Below are 18,760 nucleotides of genomic sequence, written 5' to 3'. Positions count from 1 at the left end.
TCCTGTCTTGCAGACAGGGAGAGTGGAGAATGGCTACTATGTGCCAGGGGTTACTACCCCCCGCTCTGCGAATAGGCAAGGACCGGTGGCACCTGGGTGGCCCAGGGCCTGGTCCTGGCCGCGGACAGCTTGGGAGTACCAGTGGGGTAGCCCAGTTGGTCCAGACAGTGGGTTGAGAAGGAATCCCATGGGTTCACCGTGGCGTAGAACAGGAGGGTGTCCCTGCAGTTGCGGGCCCGCGTCCGTGTTCTATCGCCCCAAGCAGGGAAGTCCATCACGGTGGGGATTGTTCTACCCTGCGTTTTGGCTGGAAGGGGGTTGTGTTGGACCTGGCCCTTATGGCAGGTTCACCCCTAGACTTTTTGCTTGTAATGGTGACCTGGTGATGGTGATTTTTGGGTTCTGCGCACTTTCACTGTGTCCCAGTGGAAAGTGCGTGCGCACTCTGAGTGCATGTGATGAGATATGCCTGCCCTCCCATAGGAATGCATGGGGAATGTATGTGTTCCTGGTAGTTCCTGATGTGTGGGGTGTACAGGTTCGAATCTGATATGTGCGAACTCGTGAGAGTGAATGCTTCGCAATGGTGTGTGTTGCATGAGTGTGTCATATGTAGAAGTGCCACTTCTAGGACTTGGCATATTAGTGTAAAATATGTCTGTCATGTGATTGGCTGGAGCAGGCTGGTGAGCCTGGCTCCAGGAAGGCTGGATGGGTCTGCCGGTGGTGAGTGGGAGATTAGCATGAGTGATGTGTGGGAGGAGTGTACCTGTGTCCTGGATGGGCTGGGTTTTCCCCACACAATGCTGTCTCCGCCCCCCTGTGGTGTGACTGATGACCCTAGCCCTGCCAGTGAAAGAAAGGGGTGGTTGGGCCATCAAGGGTACTCAAGGACCAGCTGCGACTGGGTCTGCCCCCACCCTGTGCCAGAACAAAGGATTTGGTGTATAAAAATGGGGCTGTGTCCCCACTGAAATTGTTCTCTTCCAGGATTCTGCCTGAGGGGGCTGCTGCTGCTGCTGGGCCAGAGGACCGCCACTTGGAGTGTCTCCCTGCCTGGAGACCCAGTGTGCTGGCTCTGGGCCCAGCCTTGCCCCCTGCCTGCCCTGAGGAACTTTTGCTGAACTTGTGTTTCCCCTGAAGCGCCTGGAAGCGCTTTATTCTGTCTGCCAGCGCTGGGAGCGCTTTATCTGCCTGAGGGCACCTGGGAGCGCTTTGTTCTGCTTCTAGCGCTTAAGAGCGCTTTATTTTGGCTGTAGCGCTGGGGAGCGCTTTATTTGTAAAGGCCGGTGCCCACCCGGCATTGGACCCGTTTTTGCCGATTTCGGCGCATTGCCCACGGGTTTGTTGACCCCCACAGCGAGTGCCCACCTCGCTGGATATTTCATTAACACGAGAGCCCACCCCGTGTTGAAATCACCGCCGCAGCCCAGGAGTGTTTTGGAACGTTGCCGGGCCGCTGCCAAGTGCGACCCGGAAGTGCCCGCCTCCCTGCTCGGGCCGCGCTGTCATTGGCGGACACCCGAGGCAGGAAGCCAGGCAAGCTGCAGCAGGACGTTGCCAGGTCTGGAGCAACCCGGAAGTCCCGCCCTTGAGCCGCGCTGGGATTGGCCCAGCTGGGGGAAGCTGCAGGGAAGCCCGAGACACCAACGCCGGATATGGTGGGGCTCCCCCGGGGAACGGGAGGGCCCGCCTGGCACCTGGTGAGCAGAACAGAGGATCACCGGAGGCCGCCCGCCGCTGAGGAGAGGAGCCGCCGCTGAGGAGAGGAGCCGCCGCTGAGGAGAGACGCGCAGCACCAGCAAACGTCCCGGTGAGTGCTGCTCCAGTTCTCGAGGCTCCCCCCAACCCAAGGCATTCCTTAGAGCCTTAGAGAGGCTCCAGCAACGGGTGCATTGATCATTAGGAACCCCGAGGCTCCAGGTGGCATTTCCTTCGTTTTCAAGCCTAAGAGAGGCTCGTGTGGGCATTACTTGGTTCTCTGAGTCCCCAGGAGGGGGACTCCAACTACGCCCCCATTTCGTGTTCGGAGCCCTGAAAGAGGCTCCAGGCATTGTGTGCAGAGCCCAGTGGGGCTCAGGGGGGCATTTGTTCTACAGAGCCTGCGAGGCTCCCCAGCACTCAAGGGCATTGTCGGTTCTAGAGCCCTGAGAGAGGCTCAAAGGTGCCACAGTGTGTTTAGAGCCCCAGAAAGGCTCAGGAACATTGCGTACTTTAGAGCCCAGCAAGGCTCTTTGGGGGACAGTAGATTTGGTCAGAGCCTGCGAGGCTCCAGCGTTGACCCTCATTATCTACACCAGTTGCCCAGCACTTTGTGGGCAACTGCCACGTTTAGGCCCTGACATTGGGACACAGGGACATTCACAGGTGGTGTCTTGTGAGTTTGGCGCAATTGTTATTGTTATGGACCTCTGAATGTATTGTTGATGCATCATGTGTTTTCCCTCCTTACACCTCTGAATGAATGTTATGCATTGCATCATGTGTTATGTTCTTACACCTCTACAGGTAGTGTGATATGTAGGTGGTTGTTTTCTCCCTAGTACAGGTGGTGCTAGTGAGGTCCTGGTTAACAGTAGTTACTGGTTGTGTACTACAGTGATTTTAATTTCTATGTGCTATGTTCTAAAAGTGTTACTTCTAAAAGTGCTGATTCCTGACAGTGGTCCAGGTGGCCCTGTCTTGTAAATATCCCCTGTAAACTCTGCCCGTGCCTCTGGCACATTGCAAAGTGTGTGTTTTATCTAATGTGTTTTGGTGTAATACAAAGGCTATTTTTATATATAACCTTGTGTGGAGTTCCTTTGTGGTGGGCCTTGGGTGTTGTTGCTGGGGTGCGTGCGCAAATACTTAACTCATATCGCCTCCAAGTTTAGCCTTGCTCCTCGCGCCACGTTACCTAGAGGGTGAGTAGGGGTTATCTTGGCGTGTAACTCTCTTGCCCTGACTTAGGAGTGGTGGTCTCTGACTGACTTTGGCGAAAGCCCTGGCCAGCCAGGGATCCCATTTCTAACAAATGTTATATATAAATACGCCAAGGTGTATTGAAGAATAAGTGGGTGTATGAGTGTTTGTATGGATGATTCAGTGGATGCATGAATGACTGTATAAGTGAGTGAATAACGTGTCTCAGTGAATGTATGGCGAGTGACTGATACGTGTGAATATCTGTATCAGTCTGTCAGTTGGTGTGTAAGTGGCTGCATGGGTTGGTGAGTAGCTACATGAGTGTCTGTATGGGTTATTGATTGGTTGTCTGAGTACCTGTATGGGTGCCTGACTGTCTGTGTGGCTCCCTACATGGATGTGTGAGTGGGTGATTCACTGGGTATATGGGTTCATGAGTGCATCTGCGAGGGGCTGTATGGGTGAGTGAGAGTAAGTATGGCGGTGTTGATTTGTGAATGAATGTCTCAGTGGTATATGGGTGAGTAACTGCATATGTGAAAGGCAGTATATGTCAGTGTTGGAGTATGTAAGTGATTGTATGTGTTAGTGAGTGATTGTGAGAGTGGCTGTATGGATGAGTTTGTGCTTGTGTCAGTGATTGTATAAGAGAGTAATTAAGTGTTTGTACCTGTATGAATAAGTGAGGTGGTGTGTATATAACTGCATAGGTGAGTAAGTGGCAGTGTGATTGACTCTTTGGGTGAGTGACTAGGTGTGTGAGTTGCTCTATGGGTGAGTGGCGGTGTGTGAGTGTCTGTATGAGTGCATATATCAGTGCCTGTCTTGGTGAGTGACTGGGTGTATGAGTGGCTTTATGGGTGAGTGAGTGGACGTGTGTGTAGACCTATGAACCAGTGTGTGGGTATGTACTAACTGGTATTGGTGTGTCTATTGTTTCGAGAATGGTAGTCTGAAATTTGGAGTGGGTGTATAAAAGGCTATATTGGGGTGGGAGTAGGTGCATCAGAGATTATGTGGACGATGTCACCAGTGATGTCATCAGTGATTTTACTGACCATGTCATGAGTGATGTAATATGTGACATCATCAGCAGTGCATTGCTGGGGTGTGAGTAAGTCCAACACAGCAGGATTGCTTAGTTCTGATAGCAGGCCATGCCCCATTTGTCCACAACTCTGCAAACATGCTTCCTAGTGCACTTTTGGTTTGAGTTTGATGTCCCTTTCGCTGCCAGGGGTCCTTAGAGGCCAACTAGCCTACCTGGTGCCTCCAGCAAGCCCCACACAGTGGTATTGCTGAGAGGTGGTTGCAAGCCACACCCCCTTACTCCACCACTGTGAAAACGCATCTCTTGGCGCGCTCTTGGTTAGGGCATGAAGTCTCCTTGCCTCTTGATGACCCCTGGGGTCCGACCAGCCCTCCTGTTACCTCCAGTAAGCCCCACCAAGTAGGATTGCCGAGAGGTGGTCAGAGGCCACGCCAACCTTCTACACCACTCTGCAAACACGCCATCTGGCGCACTTCTGCCTGGGTGATGAAGTCCACTTTAGTCCTGAGGTCCTCAGGACACAAGGGGACCTTATCGGCCCACCGGCAGAGCGCCAAGAAGCAGAGTGGTGTAAAGTGGGCATGGCCTCTGACCACCTCTCAGCAATCCCACTTTGTGGAGGAAACTTGCTGAGCTGTGTTGAGTAAAAGTGAAAGAGCAGAAATGTGACATATCTACAAAGATATGGCGCACTTCTGCTCTCTCATAGTGCTGGTGCACTTCACGCAGCCTAGTGCCGAAGCAGGCCCCCTTGCACCATGGTGAAAGGGGGCCTGCTTTATGAGCATCATTGTTTTTGGAATGATGGGGTACCTTTCTGCACAAAAACAATTCTTAGGGACATTCTCCTCTATCTGCATTTTCTGCAGAATTCAGCACACATAGAAAGAGGAAGTAAAAGGGAGAAATAAAGATAGTTCTTGTTGTTACACAAGCCATGGGTATACGCACCATTTTGGTGCAAACCCTGGTTTACTGCATTCAGTAAATCTACTTTTGCTTTAAAATCCATAAGTGGATGCACGAGTACGCCTGTGCTCCATCCATGGAACTTCTCAATGTAAACAAAGTAACGCGAGGCAGCGCTGTGTCCTGCATTTCATTACTTTTTTTTTAACTAAATCTCACAAAGCCGCTCGAATCAGCCTTTGCGTGGCTTAGTAAATTAGGAAATGCATAGTGCATCCTGGCTGCGTTAAAAAAGTGACTCAACCCTGACACAAAATATTCAGTGACTCTGGGCCCTAATGTGCACACAGTCTTGACCGGTGCGCACAAGCTCTGCTTCTGATATCCTTAGTCTTAGAGGCCTCTGGGATGTGTTTCTATGAAGTCACGGGTATTTCCCCAATGGGAAGACTCCTTGTTTAACGTGGGAGTCGAGGTGTGGGACTCAGTCTCACCAGGTCTTAGATGACTCCGAGACCCAGATTTACAAGATTATCACGCAGCGCAGTTCAGCAGCCGCAAATGCTGCGCTGTGCTGCGTGAGAAGGAGAGAGCAGGAGAGCACCTTATTTACAGAACGCTGCACTCTCCTCCCCACTCCCTAGCGCCGGCACAGAAATGTGCTGCTGTGCGCCACGGACACACCTTTGCACCATGGTGCAGTGGTGCCTCCCGGAGTCTGGCATAGGTTCTGTACTGGAAGGATTCCCTTCCAGTACAAAATACTGTGCTTAGACTAACTTTAAAACTTTTCCCACTTGGGATGTGTGCTGCACAGTGCGGCACACATGCAAAGTTGATATTAAAGCATTTCTCCTTCATAGCACCTTTTTGAAATGGGTGCACATTTTTGCCACAAAACCCTGTCTAGTTTTTTAAGTAAATAGGGATAGGGTTTTGGGTTGTTGGATGGGAACGCCATGTACTACCCATGGAACGCCCCCTTGACACTAAGTAATACAAAACAGCGCATTTTACATTACTTTCAAGTGATTTTCCAGCGCACAACAGGTTTCACACTGGAAAATAAAAAGGGAAAAAAAGATTTTGTGTCACTTTTGTGATGCAAACACAGCATAAAATCTTAGTAAATACACCCCAGAGTCCCTCATTATTCTCGTATGCAGGAATACCAGAGGCCGCACCTGGCTGCCAGCCCTCAGGTCCATCATGGTGCTGAGTGTTCTGTTAAAGTCAATCTTGGACCCTACAAACAATAGGGGATTCTTTATTTACCTCCAATATAACCATCCTCTCCGGATGGTAAGGACTCCTACCAACTCTTCCCCCAGTCCCACTTAATGCATCCTCTTAATACCTCCGATAGTCTAAGAAGGGGTAGGGAGCTGCATGGGTCCTCTTAGTCCTTCTGGTTTATGGTCTGCATATGGGTTAGCTCCATCATTTAAAGGAAAGACCATATTGGGACTTCTGGAATCCTGTTGGTCCTCCTCCATCTTTAAACTCTACTGAATTTGTACCAGAAAAGGTATGCGTGTAACTATGACACATTCACGATTGTGCCTCTTTTTTTTGCAGGATTCCCAGAGAGGAAGGCTGACACAAATTCCCATTGGAAACATCTGTCCATAGACCTTACTCTGCCCATGTGTGATCTGTGGCACCAGGGTGATCCTCCCCACTCATCGGAAACCAGCGGTATCTTGACGTCTGATGCCTGTATGAGTGGTCTGCGCTCTCTATCTCACATTAGTCCTCTGGACCTTGCGTACATATGTGGATGTCTTAAGGCAGCGCTGAGCCTGTTGATGGATAAACAAAGGAACTGCGCAGTCGGTAGCAGCATGAAGTAGCGGAAGCATAAGGCGCTACCTCTGTGCCTTTTTTAGGGCAGTTCTATACCTCTCCAGCAGCACTGGGCATCTTACTTCGATACTCTAGGTATCACATCAGTACAGTCCCTACGACATCCTTACCCTGGGGCCGATTCACAGAACTAACAAGACAAAATCCTAAACTTACTACTTTTGGTATTCACAGAAGTTAGGATTTTGTCTTAAGTTTGTCTTAAGACAAACTTAAAACAGACTTAAGACAAACTTAAGACAAGATCCTAACTTAAGTCTGTCTTAAGTCTGTCTTAAGACAAAATCCTAAATTCTGTGAATACCAAAAGGAGCATGTTTAGGATTTTGTCTTAAGTTAGTTCTGTAAATCGGGCCCCCTGTGTCTTGCTTCAAGTGAAACATACATATTCTTGATCACACAGCAGTAGTATGTAGGGGATGCTCTAAGAACTGGGAGAAGGTGTGGGGCCCTTGGCAAGTGTATCAGGAGAAGAACCTAGACGTATACATGTCATCGGGCCAAAGGGAGGCTCCATCGACAAGGCGAAGGGGAGAAAGTGAAGAGAATGCCCACTGTCTGGTCATGTATGATGATTGTATGTGGTCTGTCACTCCTCCAAAGTGAAGCGAAGACTTACCTTGATGAAGCTACTATATTGCAAGGCACTTCTGTACCTGCTTTGTATTGTCATATCTTGTGCTGGGTGATGAGCGTGTTAATAAAAAGAGTTTTAAAAAAACACATCAGTCCTATAGACCACAGGTCTGTACACTAGATGTGACATCAGTACAGTAACGACCTCAGTCTCTTGCGTCGCTGGTGTCCCATGCAAGTGATATTGAAAATGCGACACGTTATTTGACCAATCCAGTTCATATAGACAATCATTTCAATAGCAATAGTTCAAGTCTCAATCAGTCAGTATATCATACATTATAAAATTATTCGTACTGAATTATTCAAGATCACACAATAATTTTATATTACATATCCTATGGTAGCACCAACTGTGACTGCTTCAGTAAGAGTAAAAATTCCATTGCGGCAATAACGCTTCTATTGGTTTAGCTCTTCAACAATGGCCACAAGTAGACTCAACGCAGATTTAAATATTTAGGAGAAAGAAGTTAAATATGGGCCAACCGATTCAGTCCTTTCATTAAAGAATCACAGAAACCCTAATTCTATTCCAGATCTTATCACAATAGAAGGCTAAACCCATTCACGTTCTTAATAAATACCCTTTAGTACCTCGGTCCAGAGATATTGGTAAATGCCAAACACATTTTAACCATCCAGCCACATTTTAATGCTTTTATGTCTCGACGTAATCCACATCCAGTGTATTTGATATGAGAATTGCAATTTCCTTCAATTTAGATTTTGTTACCCAAAATAGCATTTGCCATTGAGAGCATTTTGTAGTGGAAGTGTTCCTATTCAAATGCAATTAAAATATTGTATCGTGGGTCCCTGATGTTACATTGAAGGCCCGATCACAAAGGTAAACTTAGACATGAACTCTAAATTTAAACTAAAGTCTAACTTTACTCCTGAAGTCTAAGTTTAGACCTAAAGTCTAACTTTACACCTGAAGTCTAACTTTACACCTGAAGTCTATCTTTAGACCTGAATTCTAACTTTACACCTGATGTCTAAATTTAAACTAAAGACTGACTTTACACCTGAGGTTTAAATATAGACCTAAAGTCTAACTTTACACCTGAAGTCTAAGTTTATACCTAAAGTCTAACTTTACACCTGAAGTCTAATTTTAGACCTAAAGTCTAAGTTTGGACCTGAAGTCTAACTTTACACCTGAAGTCTAAGTTTAGACCTAAAGTCTAACTTTACACCTGAAGTCTAAGTTTACACCTGGAGTCTAATTTTAGACCTAAAGTCTAACTTTACACCTGAAGTCTAACTTTAGACCTAAAGTCTAAGTTTGAACCTGAAGTCTAACTTTACACCTGGAGTCTATTTTACACCTGAAGTCTAACTTTATTCCTGGAGTCTATTTTACACCTGAAGTCTGTCTGTACACCTGAAGACAAACTTTAGACCTGAAGTCTAACTTTATACCTGGAGTCTTTTTTACACCTGAAGTCTAACTTTATTCCTGGAGTCTATTTTACACCTGAAGTCTAACTTTACACCTGGAGTCTATTTTACACCTGAAGTTTAAGTTTAGACCTAAAGTATAAGGCCCTGATTCACAAGGGTAAAGTTAGACTAAAAGTCTAACTTAAAGCAAAACTCTGACTTTACTACTTTTCGGTACTCACAAAGGTCAGTTAGTACTAGTAACTTTACTGTTAGTAAAGTTACTACTAGAATTACTAGTAAGTTACTACAAGTATAATTACTAGTAGTAAAGTTACTGCTAGTAAAATTACTGGTAGTAACGTTACTAGTATCTATCAATCAATCAGAGGACTTGTATAGTGCGCTACTTACCCCTGAGGGTCTCAAGGCGCTGGAGGGGGGGGGGGGGTGGAGGGGGGGGAGGTGGCACCGTTACTGCTCGAAAAGCCAGGTCTTGAGGCGTTTTCTGAAGGCGAGTAGGTCTTCAGTCTGACGTAGGTGGGTAGGTAGGGTGTTCCAGGTTTTGGCGGCGTGGTGGGAGAAGGATCTGCCGCAGGAGGTAGTACGCTGGATGCGGGGAGTGCTTTGTGTGCGTGGGTGAGGAGTTTGAAGGTGATCCTCTTTTCGACGGGGAGCCAGTGGAGGTCTCGCAGGTGGGAGGTGATGTGGCAGCGGCGGGGTACGTTGACGATCAGTCGGGCGGAGGCGTTTTGGATGAGCTGGAGACGACGCAGGTGTTTGGCTGGGATTCCGGCGTAGAGTGCGTTGCCGTAGTCCAGCCAGCTGCTTACGAGGGCCTGTGTTACCGTTCTTCTTGTCTCGGTCGGGATCCATTTGTAGATTCTGCGGAGTGTGCGGAGGGTGTTGTAGCAGGAGGAGGATGCAGCGTTGACCTGTTTGGACATGGAGAGGGTGGAGTGGAGGATGAATCCTAGGTTGCGTGCGTGGTCGGTTGGCGTTGGTGCTGTTCCCAAGGTGGTCGGCCACCAGGAGGCATCCCAGGCTGAGGGGGTGCGTCCGGGCATGAGGACCTCCGCCTTGTCTGAGTTCAGTTTCAGACGGCTGCTCCTCATCCAGTCGGCGATGGCCTTCATCCCGTCGTGGATGTTGGATTTGGCGGAGTGCGGGTCCTTAGTGAGGGAGAGGATGAGCTGAGTGTTGTCGGTGTAGGAGATGATGGTGAGGTTGTGGTGTTGGGCTATGTAGATGTTGAACAGCGTCGGGCTGAGGGAGGAGCCCTGGGGGACGCCGCAGATGATGTCAGTGGCTTTGGATCGGAAGGGCGGGAGGCGGACGCTCTGGGATCTGCCGGAGAGGAAGGATGTGGTCCAGTCGAGGGCCTTCTCTTGGATTCCAGTTTCCTGGAGGCGGGTCTTTAGTGTGCGATGGCAGACCGTGTCGAAGGCGGCCGATAGGTCCAGGAGGATGAGGGCAGATGTTTCCCCGTTGTCTAGTTGGCGCCTGATGTCATCTGTGGCTGCGATGAGGGCTGTCTCGGTGCTGTGGTTTCGTCTGAATCCGGATTGGGACGGGTTCAGGATGTTGTTTTCTTCCAGGTGACAGGTCAGCTGCAGGTTGACGATTTTCTCGATGACCTTCACCGGGAACAGGAGCAGGGAGATGGGCCGGAAGTTCTTGAGGTCCTTGGGGTCCGCCTTGGGTTTCTTGAGGAGGGCGTTGATTTCGGCATGCTTTCAGCTTTCCGGGAATGTCGCATTTTCGAAGGAGACGTTGATGACCCTCCGTAGTTGGGGTGCGATGGTTGCGTCTGCCTTGTTAAATATGTGGTGTGGGCACAGGTCTGTCGGTGATCCTAAGTGGATGGAGTTCATGACCTTGCGCGTCTCGTCGTCAGAGACGTTGGACCAGGAAGTCAGATGGTTGGTGCTGATGGTGCTCGCGGGAGGGGTGGGGTCTGGTGCGGTCGGGTCGGTCGCGGTGTTGAAGCTGTCATGGATGTTAGTGATCTTGCGATGGAAGAAGTTGGCGAGGGAATCGCACAGTTCCTGTGAGGGAGGGATGTCTTTGGCATTGGCGCTGGGGTTGGAGAGTTCTTTCATGATGCGGAAGAGCTCTTTGCTGTTGTGTGCGTTGTTGTCTAGGCGGTCTGTGAAGGAGGATCACCTGGCTTGTCTGATGAGGTGGTGGTGTCTGCGGGTGGCATCCTTGTGGGCTGCCTGGGTGTCCGGTGTGCGGGCGTGGAGCCAGATCTTCTCCAGTTTCCGGCATGTGCGCTTGGAGGTCAGAAGCTCGTTGGTGAACCAAGAGGCTCTCTTGCTGGCGTTGTTGTTGGGGGGTTTCTTCAGAGGGGCGAGGGTGTTGGCACAGTCGTCGATCCACTGTCTGAGGTTGCGGGCTGTGATGTCAGGGTTGTTGAGCTCGGTGGGAGGGTTCATGGCGATGGTGGAGGGCAGCTGGTCTTCGGTTATTTTGCTCCAGTATCGGCGGGGTAGCTGTTGGGTGCGGTGGTGCATGGTGGGTTTTCTGAAGGTGATGTGGATGCAGCGGTGGTCTGTTCAGTGGAGTTCAGTCGTGTGGTTGAAGGCGACGTGGGTGCTAGTCGAGAAGACGGCGTCCAGTGTGTGGCCGGCAGCGTGGGTGTGTGTGGTCACGAGTTGTCTGAGGCCGAGGTTGGCGAGGTTGTCGGCTTTGCGGAGTTGACGCCGTTGTTGTTCTCGAGGTGGAAGTTCAGATCCCCGAGGAGGATGTAGTCCGGGGAGGCGAGGGCGTGGGTGCTGGCGAGGTCAGCGATGGAGTCGCTGAACTGGGCTCGGGGTCCGGGGGGTCTGTATATGAGCGTTCCTCTGAGGGTGGTGTTGGGGTTGGTGTGGATCTGGAAGTGCATGTGTTCGGCGGTGTGGAGGGTGTCGTCTGCTTGGGTGGTGACCTCGATGGTGGACTTGTGGACGATGGCTAGTCCTCCTCCGGTACCTTTGGCTCGGTCCCTGCGGGTGATCTTGTAGCCGTCTGGGATGGCGACGGTGATGTCTGGGGCCGGGGAGTCGTTCCACCACGTCTCCGTCAGGAAGGCTACGTCCGGGGTGGTGGTGTCGAGTAGGTCCCACAGTTCGATGGCGTGTTTCCGTGCGGAGCGGGTGTGAGGAGTATGCAGCGGAGGTGGTTGGGTCTAGTCCTCGATGGTTTGGTCGTTCTGTTGCAAGTGAAGCTGCAGTTCCGCCAGGAGAAGGGTCCATGGGTGCGTTTCGGGGCTGACTGGACGCAGCGTTGGTCTCGGTCGGTGTTGAGAGCGTGGAGGGATTCGGCGTCGTAGCTGAGTCTAGGACTGGCGCGGTGGGGTGCGGGGGTCCAGGGTGCCGGGCGCTGGGCGCGGTCCAGGCGCAGACGGGCTTGCCTCTGGTGCGCCTCTGGTGCATTAAGAAGGGTGGAGGGAGGGAGGAGCAGCTGGGAGGCGGGTGGCGAATGGGAGAGGAAGGGGGCGGGCCGCAGGGGACGCAGCTGCGGGAAGGAATGCGGGAGGAATGCGGGGCGGGCGGGCGAGATGGGCACTAAGAGACAAGCAGGCAGAGATTAGAAACAGGCAACAAGGTTAAAGGCAGAGAGAAACGATTTTAAAGTGCAGCAAAAAAGAGGAAATAAAGGAGAGATAGAGAGACAAACAGAGCAAGAGGTCAGACGTGATACTTACCGCCCACCACTAGGCCACCAGGGATGAGGCGCAGACGGGAGCCTGTGGGTGGAGGAGGGCCTTGAACGTCCAGCGATGGCTGCAGTGGCGTGGGCAGCAGCAGAGCACCAGCAGGGAACGCTGGAGAGGTGGGGGAGCGGACCTGGCCTGAGGACAGGTCAAGGTTAGTAGTAACCTTACTAGTAGTAACTTACCTTTGTGAAGACCGAAAAGTAGTAAAGTTACACTTTGGGTCTAAGTTAGAATTTTGTTAACTGTGCCTTTGTGAATCAGGTTCCGAGTTACTATAATTCCAGTGTTACACATAGCGCTGCTCACCATTTACCAAGATCTGGGTGTTCCTTTCTAGTTTGCTTTAAGATGGTGCGACCCACTACCATGGGGCCACTGTGCGCAGTACTAATGCCCTAGAGGTGACCACTGCCTTCCAGAATGTGCTCCAGTGGCAGTGAAGTCTCGTAGACAGTTGAAGATAGATGAGGCTGTCTCAGAGAAGCTTTGAAACTTTTGATGGAATTGGAGTCAGAAGAACACTGGTATAAACAAGGGTTGATGAGCATGCTGGTAAAATACTCTGAACGTGTTGCAACGCGTGGGTGTTTTCCAGGCTTGGGTAGAATTATAATTACGCTGGAATAATCGGAGTAATTTTGGTAATTCCGTGTTATTCTTTGAAACAGAATTACCAATAATTACGCAATTACTCCTGCTTGCGTAATTAAGAGTAATTTGGGGGGAAATCCTACTGCTAGAACACATTTAGCAAGTGCAAGCGACCGTTTGTGCTCTCTATTCATGTTCTGCTGCATTTAGCACTGTTTCTTAGCACAAAATGCATCCTTGGGTCTATTTTGGATGCAAGTGTGCATTTTGTGCTGAGAAAATAGGGCTAAATGCTGTCTGTAAATTGGGAGCAAATCCTACACAAAGAGCACATTTAGCGAGTACGAGAGGCTGCTTGCACTTGCTATTCATGTTCTGTTGCATTTAGACCTATTTCTTAGAGCAAAATGCATCCATGTGTCCATTTTGGATGTGAGGGGGCATTTTTTTGCTAAGAAATAGCACTAAACGCAAAATTTCTCTTTTTGCGTAGTTCAAAAGTAATTTTGCAGAACACTTAGAATTCTACATGATTATGCCACACCAAATAATGCAAGTTTTGCCCGCTCCATATGTCTTCTAGCTGCTGGAGGGTGTAATGCGGTGCCACTTAACAAACCCAAGGCACAACATGGCACAAAAAACAGAACATGATGGCTACAGAGTCTTTTCTTGGACCTGACAAGGTGGCGTCCGCTTTCCTTCTTGCCACCCTTATGTCTCTACGTAGGGCGCGTGTGTCTCTACCCACGGCCCCCACTATGACTGCATAAGAAGAAAGGGCAAATGCTCTTTTTAATATGCCCCCCACCCCCAATTTATCAGAATTATAATTTTAATGGAGAATAGTCTAGTGGTGACCATAAATCGCAACATGTACTGTTTTTTGCATTATAAAATTTCAAAAACTGAGTCAAAGTAACCCCCCATATTAGGCATTATATCTTAACTGACCCCCAAAAGCAGGTCCACTTTAGCAAGTGTTGCTTGCTATGTGTCTTCTACGTCAGAGATCTCAGAAGAGTAACCCAGTGGGTCCGATTCACAGAACTAACTTAAGACAAAATCCTAAACTTACTACTTTTGGTATTCACACAAGTTAGGATTTTGTCTTAAGTTTGTCTTAAGACAGACTTAAGACAGACTTTAAAGTTAGGATTTTGTCTTAAGTTAGTTCTGTGAATCAGGCCCCAAATATTTATATTTTTGGACCATTTCCAATTTTTCGCTATCCAGATACTCGCTTCCATTCATCTTTATTTCGAGTCCACGGGCAGCCAACAGCGTGATGTGGGTGGTGGAGTTTAACATGACATGCCTCCCCCTGTTTGCCACCTTCTGCAAGCCCTAGTGATAAAATCCCTCTGGAAAGCAAAAGGCAAAACAAAATCATTAAATTGGCCTGAAAGTCAAATGTCTAGTTGTGGATTTTTACCACAGGCGCTTTCTGGAAAATTAGAACCTTCTGTCTTAGCTGGATACTACACAAAAGGATGTCTGGAGTAAAGTTTTCTAATGTCTTCTGCAGTGACCTCTTTGGCTGTTCTATGTTTCACAGAATATCCAGAATGAGTTTCTAAAAGTCCAAGGGGCATATCACCATCAACCGTCAATAATTATCGTTAAGCGCACTTAGCACTAGGATAATTATCGCCGGCTATCGCTGGTTTCTATCGATAAGATAGCGCGCTATCAGCGACGCTTATCTCAAAAGCGATAGAAATATCAGCGATAGCTACATATTGTGCGATTATCGGTGGAATTCCAGCGATAATCGCACAATGATTAGCGAAATGTTGGTGATAGGGCAGGGCAGACTTAACCATGATATCCATCTTCCATTGGATATCATGGCTAAGTCAAACTAAACGCAGGTGTAAGGAAAGTAGTGATAACCGCGGTTAGCGCTACTTTTCTTATCGCTATGCTTGTTAGCGTGCCCATTGATAATTGGCAAAATGTCAGTTAGCGACATTTTTCCAGTTATTCTGGGAAGGAACGCCCACTTTGCATCTAATTGGAGATGCAAAGGGAGGCGTAGGGAAAAAGTGTGCTAACATACGATTATGCATGTTAGCACCCTCTTGGTGATAGGGCGAAAACATTGTCTCCGCTTTTTGGGCATTTAAAGCCAAAAAGCGGAGATAAGTCCCTTTATGCCCCCAAATAAGTTAAAACAGCTCTGGTCACATTACACAAGCAGCTTGTGACGAGAACAGTAGTTGATGTTTTTGGCCTGGGCATGTGTTCTACTGATTGCCTGGAACAGATGCACATTTGTCCGAGGCAAATTTTCAGCAATTGAGGTAAACTGATGTCTTATTTTCACAATTTTCTTTCTGAAGAAAGAGCCCAAGATGATTGCAAACTCATTTCCTCTAGATCAGGAGTTCAGGCTTCTCACCAGTGTTCTAGATGTTACACTAGTAACCTAGATCATGCTTTAGTACTTCTTATCAAGCACCAATGTTCTAGATGTGATGCCCATGCTCCAGATCTTACAGGAGTACTCTGAATCTCAAATCTATACTCTAAGACTCACATCAGTATTCTAGAAGTCACATAGTTACACTCACCTCAGTGTTCTTGATGCATCTAACTACTTTACATCTCAAATGAGTAGTCTACATGTTGCATACGTATGCTAGATCATACGTCAGTTCTGTCACATCCATATGGTGGCAATGTTCTACATCTCATGATGTTTCTCAAGATCTTACGCAAGTGCTCTAAAACGAAGGTCCCGGCTCTAAATCTCACATCATTGTTCCAGAAGCTATAATAATTTTCCAAATCGCATCAGTATTGTTAAACATTACTCTAGTATGAAAGAATTCTAGAAGTCATGCAAGCTCTTTGTATCTTACCTCCTTACTGTGCATCCTACATCACATCTCTAGAGCCGCGTCAGTGATTGAGGGATCATACATCAGTACTCTATGCAACATATCTGCAATGTCCCTCTTATGTTAGAACTTTAAAGCTTTTCACTACAAGAAAACCTAGGGGTCTTGAATATGAGGAACAAAGGGAACCTCTATTGAGGGGTAACGATAACTGTTAAGTCTATCGAATACCAAGGGGATCTACCTACTAATTTAAGCATTCAAACAATACACACAGAACCAAATAGTGATTGTGGGTAAAACCAATGAACAAATATAGGATACCCATCAAAGTCTTGTTGCGATTAATACTATCATCTGGTCATCCTTTGGGGATGGTGTGTCTCTAGATCATTGAGACGTTTCTACCAAACCCACGGTCGGAGTTGGGTTCCGACCCACAATCACTCCAGGACCTTGTAGACATTGATATATGATGGGAACCAGTGCAGTGCAAAACCAAAAAAGAAAGTGTTGAAGTGGTGATTTAAAATAGGATAGAGGGCAAAAGGAAGAAAACTTTAATAGAGATTGGCCTCTTCCTAATTAAAACCAGGAACAGTGCATGAAAAGACAGTTTCAAACAAATAACTGTATAGGGGCCAACATGTTTCAGCCTTAAGGGCAATACCCTAGGCTTTCTTCAGGGCCTCTGTTCTTCAATTTTTTATGCTACTGCATGTGTTATTCAAAGAAAATAGTGATTCAACTATACAAAAAGGATATGTATGACCGGAACTCATTATTCTTTTCTCTGTGTCAATCCACAAATGTCTCAAACCTGAAAAAAACAACACCATATAAAAAAAACTGTGTGAGAGTTCGATACTATTCACCAATTTTAGGTAAGAGGTAAATTATCACTCACCCGGATAGACCGGAGACCAGACCTCACCTCTCCTGGACCAGGCTCAGCAATTTGGAGGCCCCGCTCTAAAGGTGTGAAGAAAGAAGTGGCATGACATCTCACCAACTCTCTGGATCTCACCTCACAACCCTCTATGTCTCACAATGGAACACACCGGTACAATAGGTTTAACATAAGTTCTGTAGTTTGCGATACACTCAATTTCACATCAGGACTGTAGTTCTAAGATACTTTACATCTCAAAGCAGTAGTGTAGATTTCACAGAAGTCCTATATAGCTCACGTCAGCACTCGGGATCTCAGATTACAACTCTATCATTTAGCACTCTAGAGCTCAGAGCAGTACTGTAGATCTCATAAGTACTTAAAATCCCAGATTAGTACTATCAAAGTTATAGCGGAACGCAGTTTCTTGCATGATTACGATCATCTCAAATCAGAATCCCGTGTTGAACGTTAATACACTAAAGTTACATCACTATAAAATATCTCACATCCAGACCGAACACCTTCCGTCAGTACAGTCATGCTCACAGCAGTACTGTCAGTTACACATAAATACTCTAGATTGCAGATTGGGATTCTTAGCATTACATTAGTACTCGGTATATTACTTTAGTACTGTACATCTCACATCAGGTCTGCGGCTGTCCATCATTACTCTACTTCTTGCACTATTACTGTAAAAAAAAGTCAAATAAATGATATTTTATGTTTGTGCTAAGCAGTATACTAAGAGTCACTCTTAGTTACAGATTCCAATGACAAACCTTTAAAAAAGATTTGCTTCCTTTGAGCAGCAAGAACCATCCTTAACCTCCCACACAGAACCCACATCACACCACACCTCAGGCCACTACACTGGCTCCCAAGACACAAATGCGCTCAATTAAAACTCCTCACTTACACATTCAAGTAAGTATACAACACAGACCCCACCTACCAGAACAGTATCATCTCCTTAAGTTCCACCCAGCACAGAGACGGCTCCGCATCACAGGGCTCCTCTCGCACTCATCCCACTCATACACTGAACCAGATCAGGAGGACGGGCGCTACTAAAGTTAGGAACAACCTCCTATTCCATATCAGAGCACTTTACTTGTGAATGATAGTGCGCTCTACAAATACTCATAACATAACATAGCACAATGTAACATAACAATAAAGACTAAACATACGGTCTACTTGCAGAGTCCACGTGAGTTTTTGCTATGGAGAGTTCTGCGGCCAGCCTATGTCTCCGCACCTCAAAGAGCTTCACAGAAAGAGAGCTAGAGACAGGGTGGACTTGCCTTGGTTGTATGTTGGAACTGCGCAGGCATTTATAACACCTGCATTAACAACGCAGTCCGATCCAGGAATGCATCTTTACAACGTATTCCTTTACCACGTATGTTGTGGCAATGACTTGCCTTAGGGTACGCGCTGGACTTTGGAATAGTATAAATTCCTATTCCAACTCCATCCTGTGAAACAGTAGGGAAGGTGTTGGACTTCAAGTCCAGCATCAGTCTAACAATGCTTCCCTTAAGGCAAGTCATTGTAACAACTAGCATGGTAAAGGAATTAGTTGTAAAGACTCATTTGTGGTTCGGAACACATTGTTAAGGCACAGTGTGGTTGAAGCCGTGATGTAAAGGCTTTTTCCCATTCGCTTTCAGTGCCTAGGTGTCTAAACACCCAGCTATGTAGGTGACTGCAACATGAGGAGAGTTTGAGAACGAAAAGGGTCTGTCTTCAGTGTCTATGAGCCCGATTCACAGAACTAACTTAAGACAAAATCCTAAACTTACTACCATTTTGGTATTCATAGAAGGCACTTGCTCATTTCGGTATTCACAGAAGGCATTTAGGAGTCGTAAAGTTAGGAGTCAAGTCAAGTCAAGTCATAAAATTTATATAGCGCACTACATACCCGGAGGGTTTCAAGGCGCTTGGGGAGGGGAGGGGGGCTA

The 18,760-nt window shown here is 47.6% G+C and overlaps 1 protein-coding gene across 3 annotated transcripts in view; it reads left to right on the top strand.

The window, feature by feature from the left end:
- LOC147693103 (uncharacterized) overlaps positions 1–7,500 on the top strand; it is a 30,415-nt gene extending 22,915 nt beyond the window's left edge. For 2 of the 3 annotated variants that reach the window (XM_086936882.1, XM_086936883.1), the window contains exon 5: positions 6,446–7,447. In XM_086936882.1, the coding sequence (XP_086793008.1) occupies positions 6,446–6,467 (22 nt within the window). In that variant the 3' untranslated portion in view covers positions 6,468–7,447. Of the gene's footprint in view, positions 1–6,445 lie in introns of all 3 variants that reach the window. The other variant, XM_086936881.1, reaches the window with a different exon arrangement.
- Positions 7,501–18,760: the final 11,260 nt, after the last annotated feature.

This window comes from Lissotriton vulgaris, chromosome 9 (genome assembly GCF_964263255.1).
Source record: "Lissotriton vulgaris chromosome 9, aLisVul1.2, whole genome shotgun sequence".
In the NCBI taxonomy this organism is placed as follows: domain Eukaryota; kingdom Metazoa; phylum Chordata; class Amphibia; order Caudata; family Salamandridae; genus Lissotriton; species Lissotriton vulgaris.
This window is presented reverse-complemented; position numbering and strand designations above follow the sequence as displayed.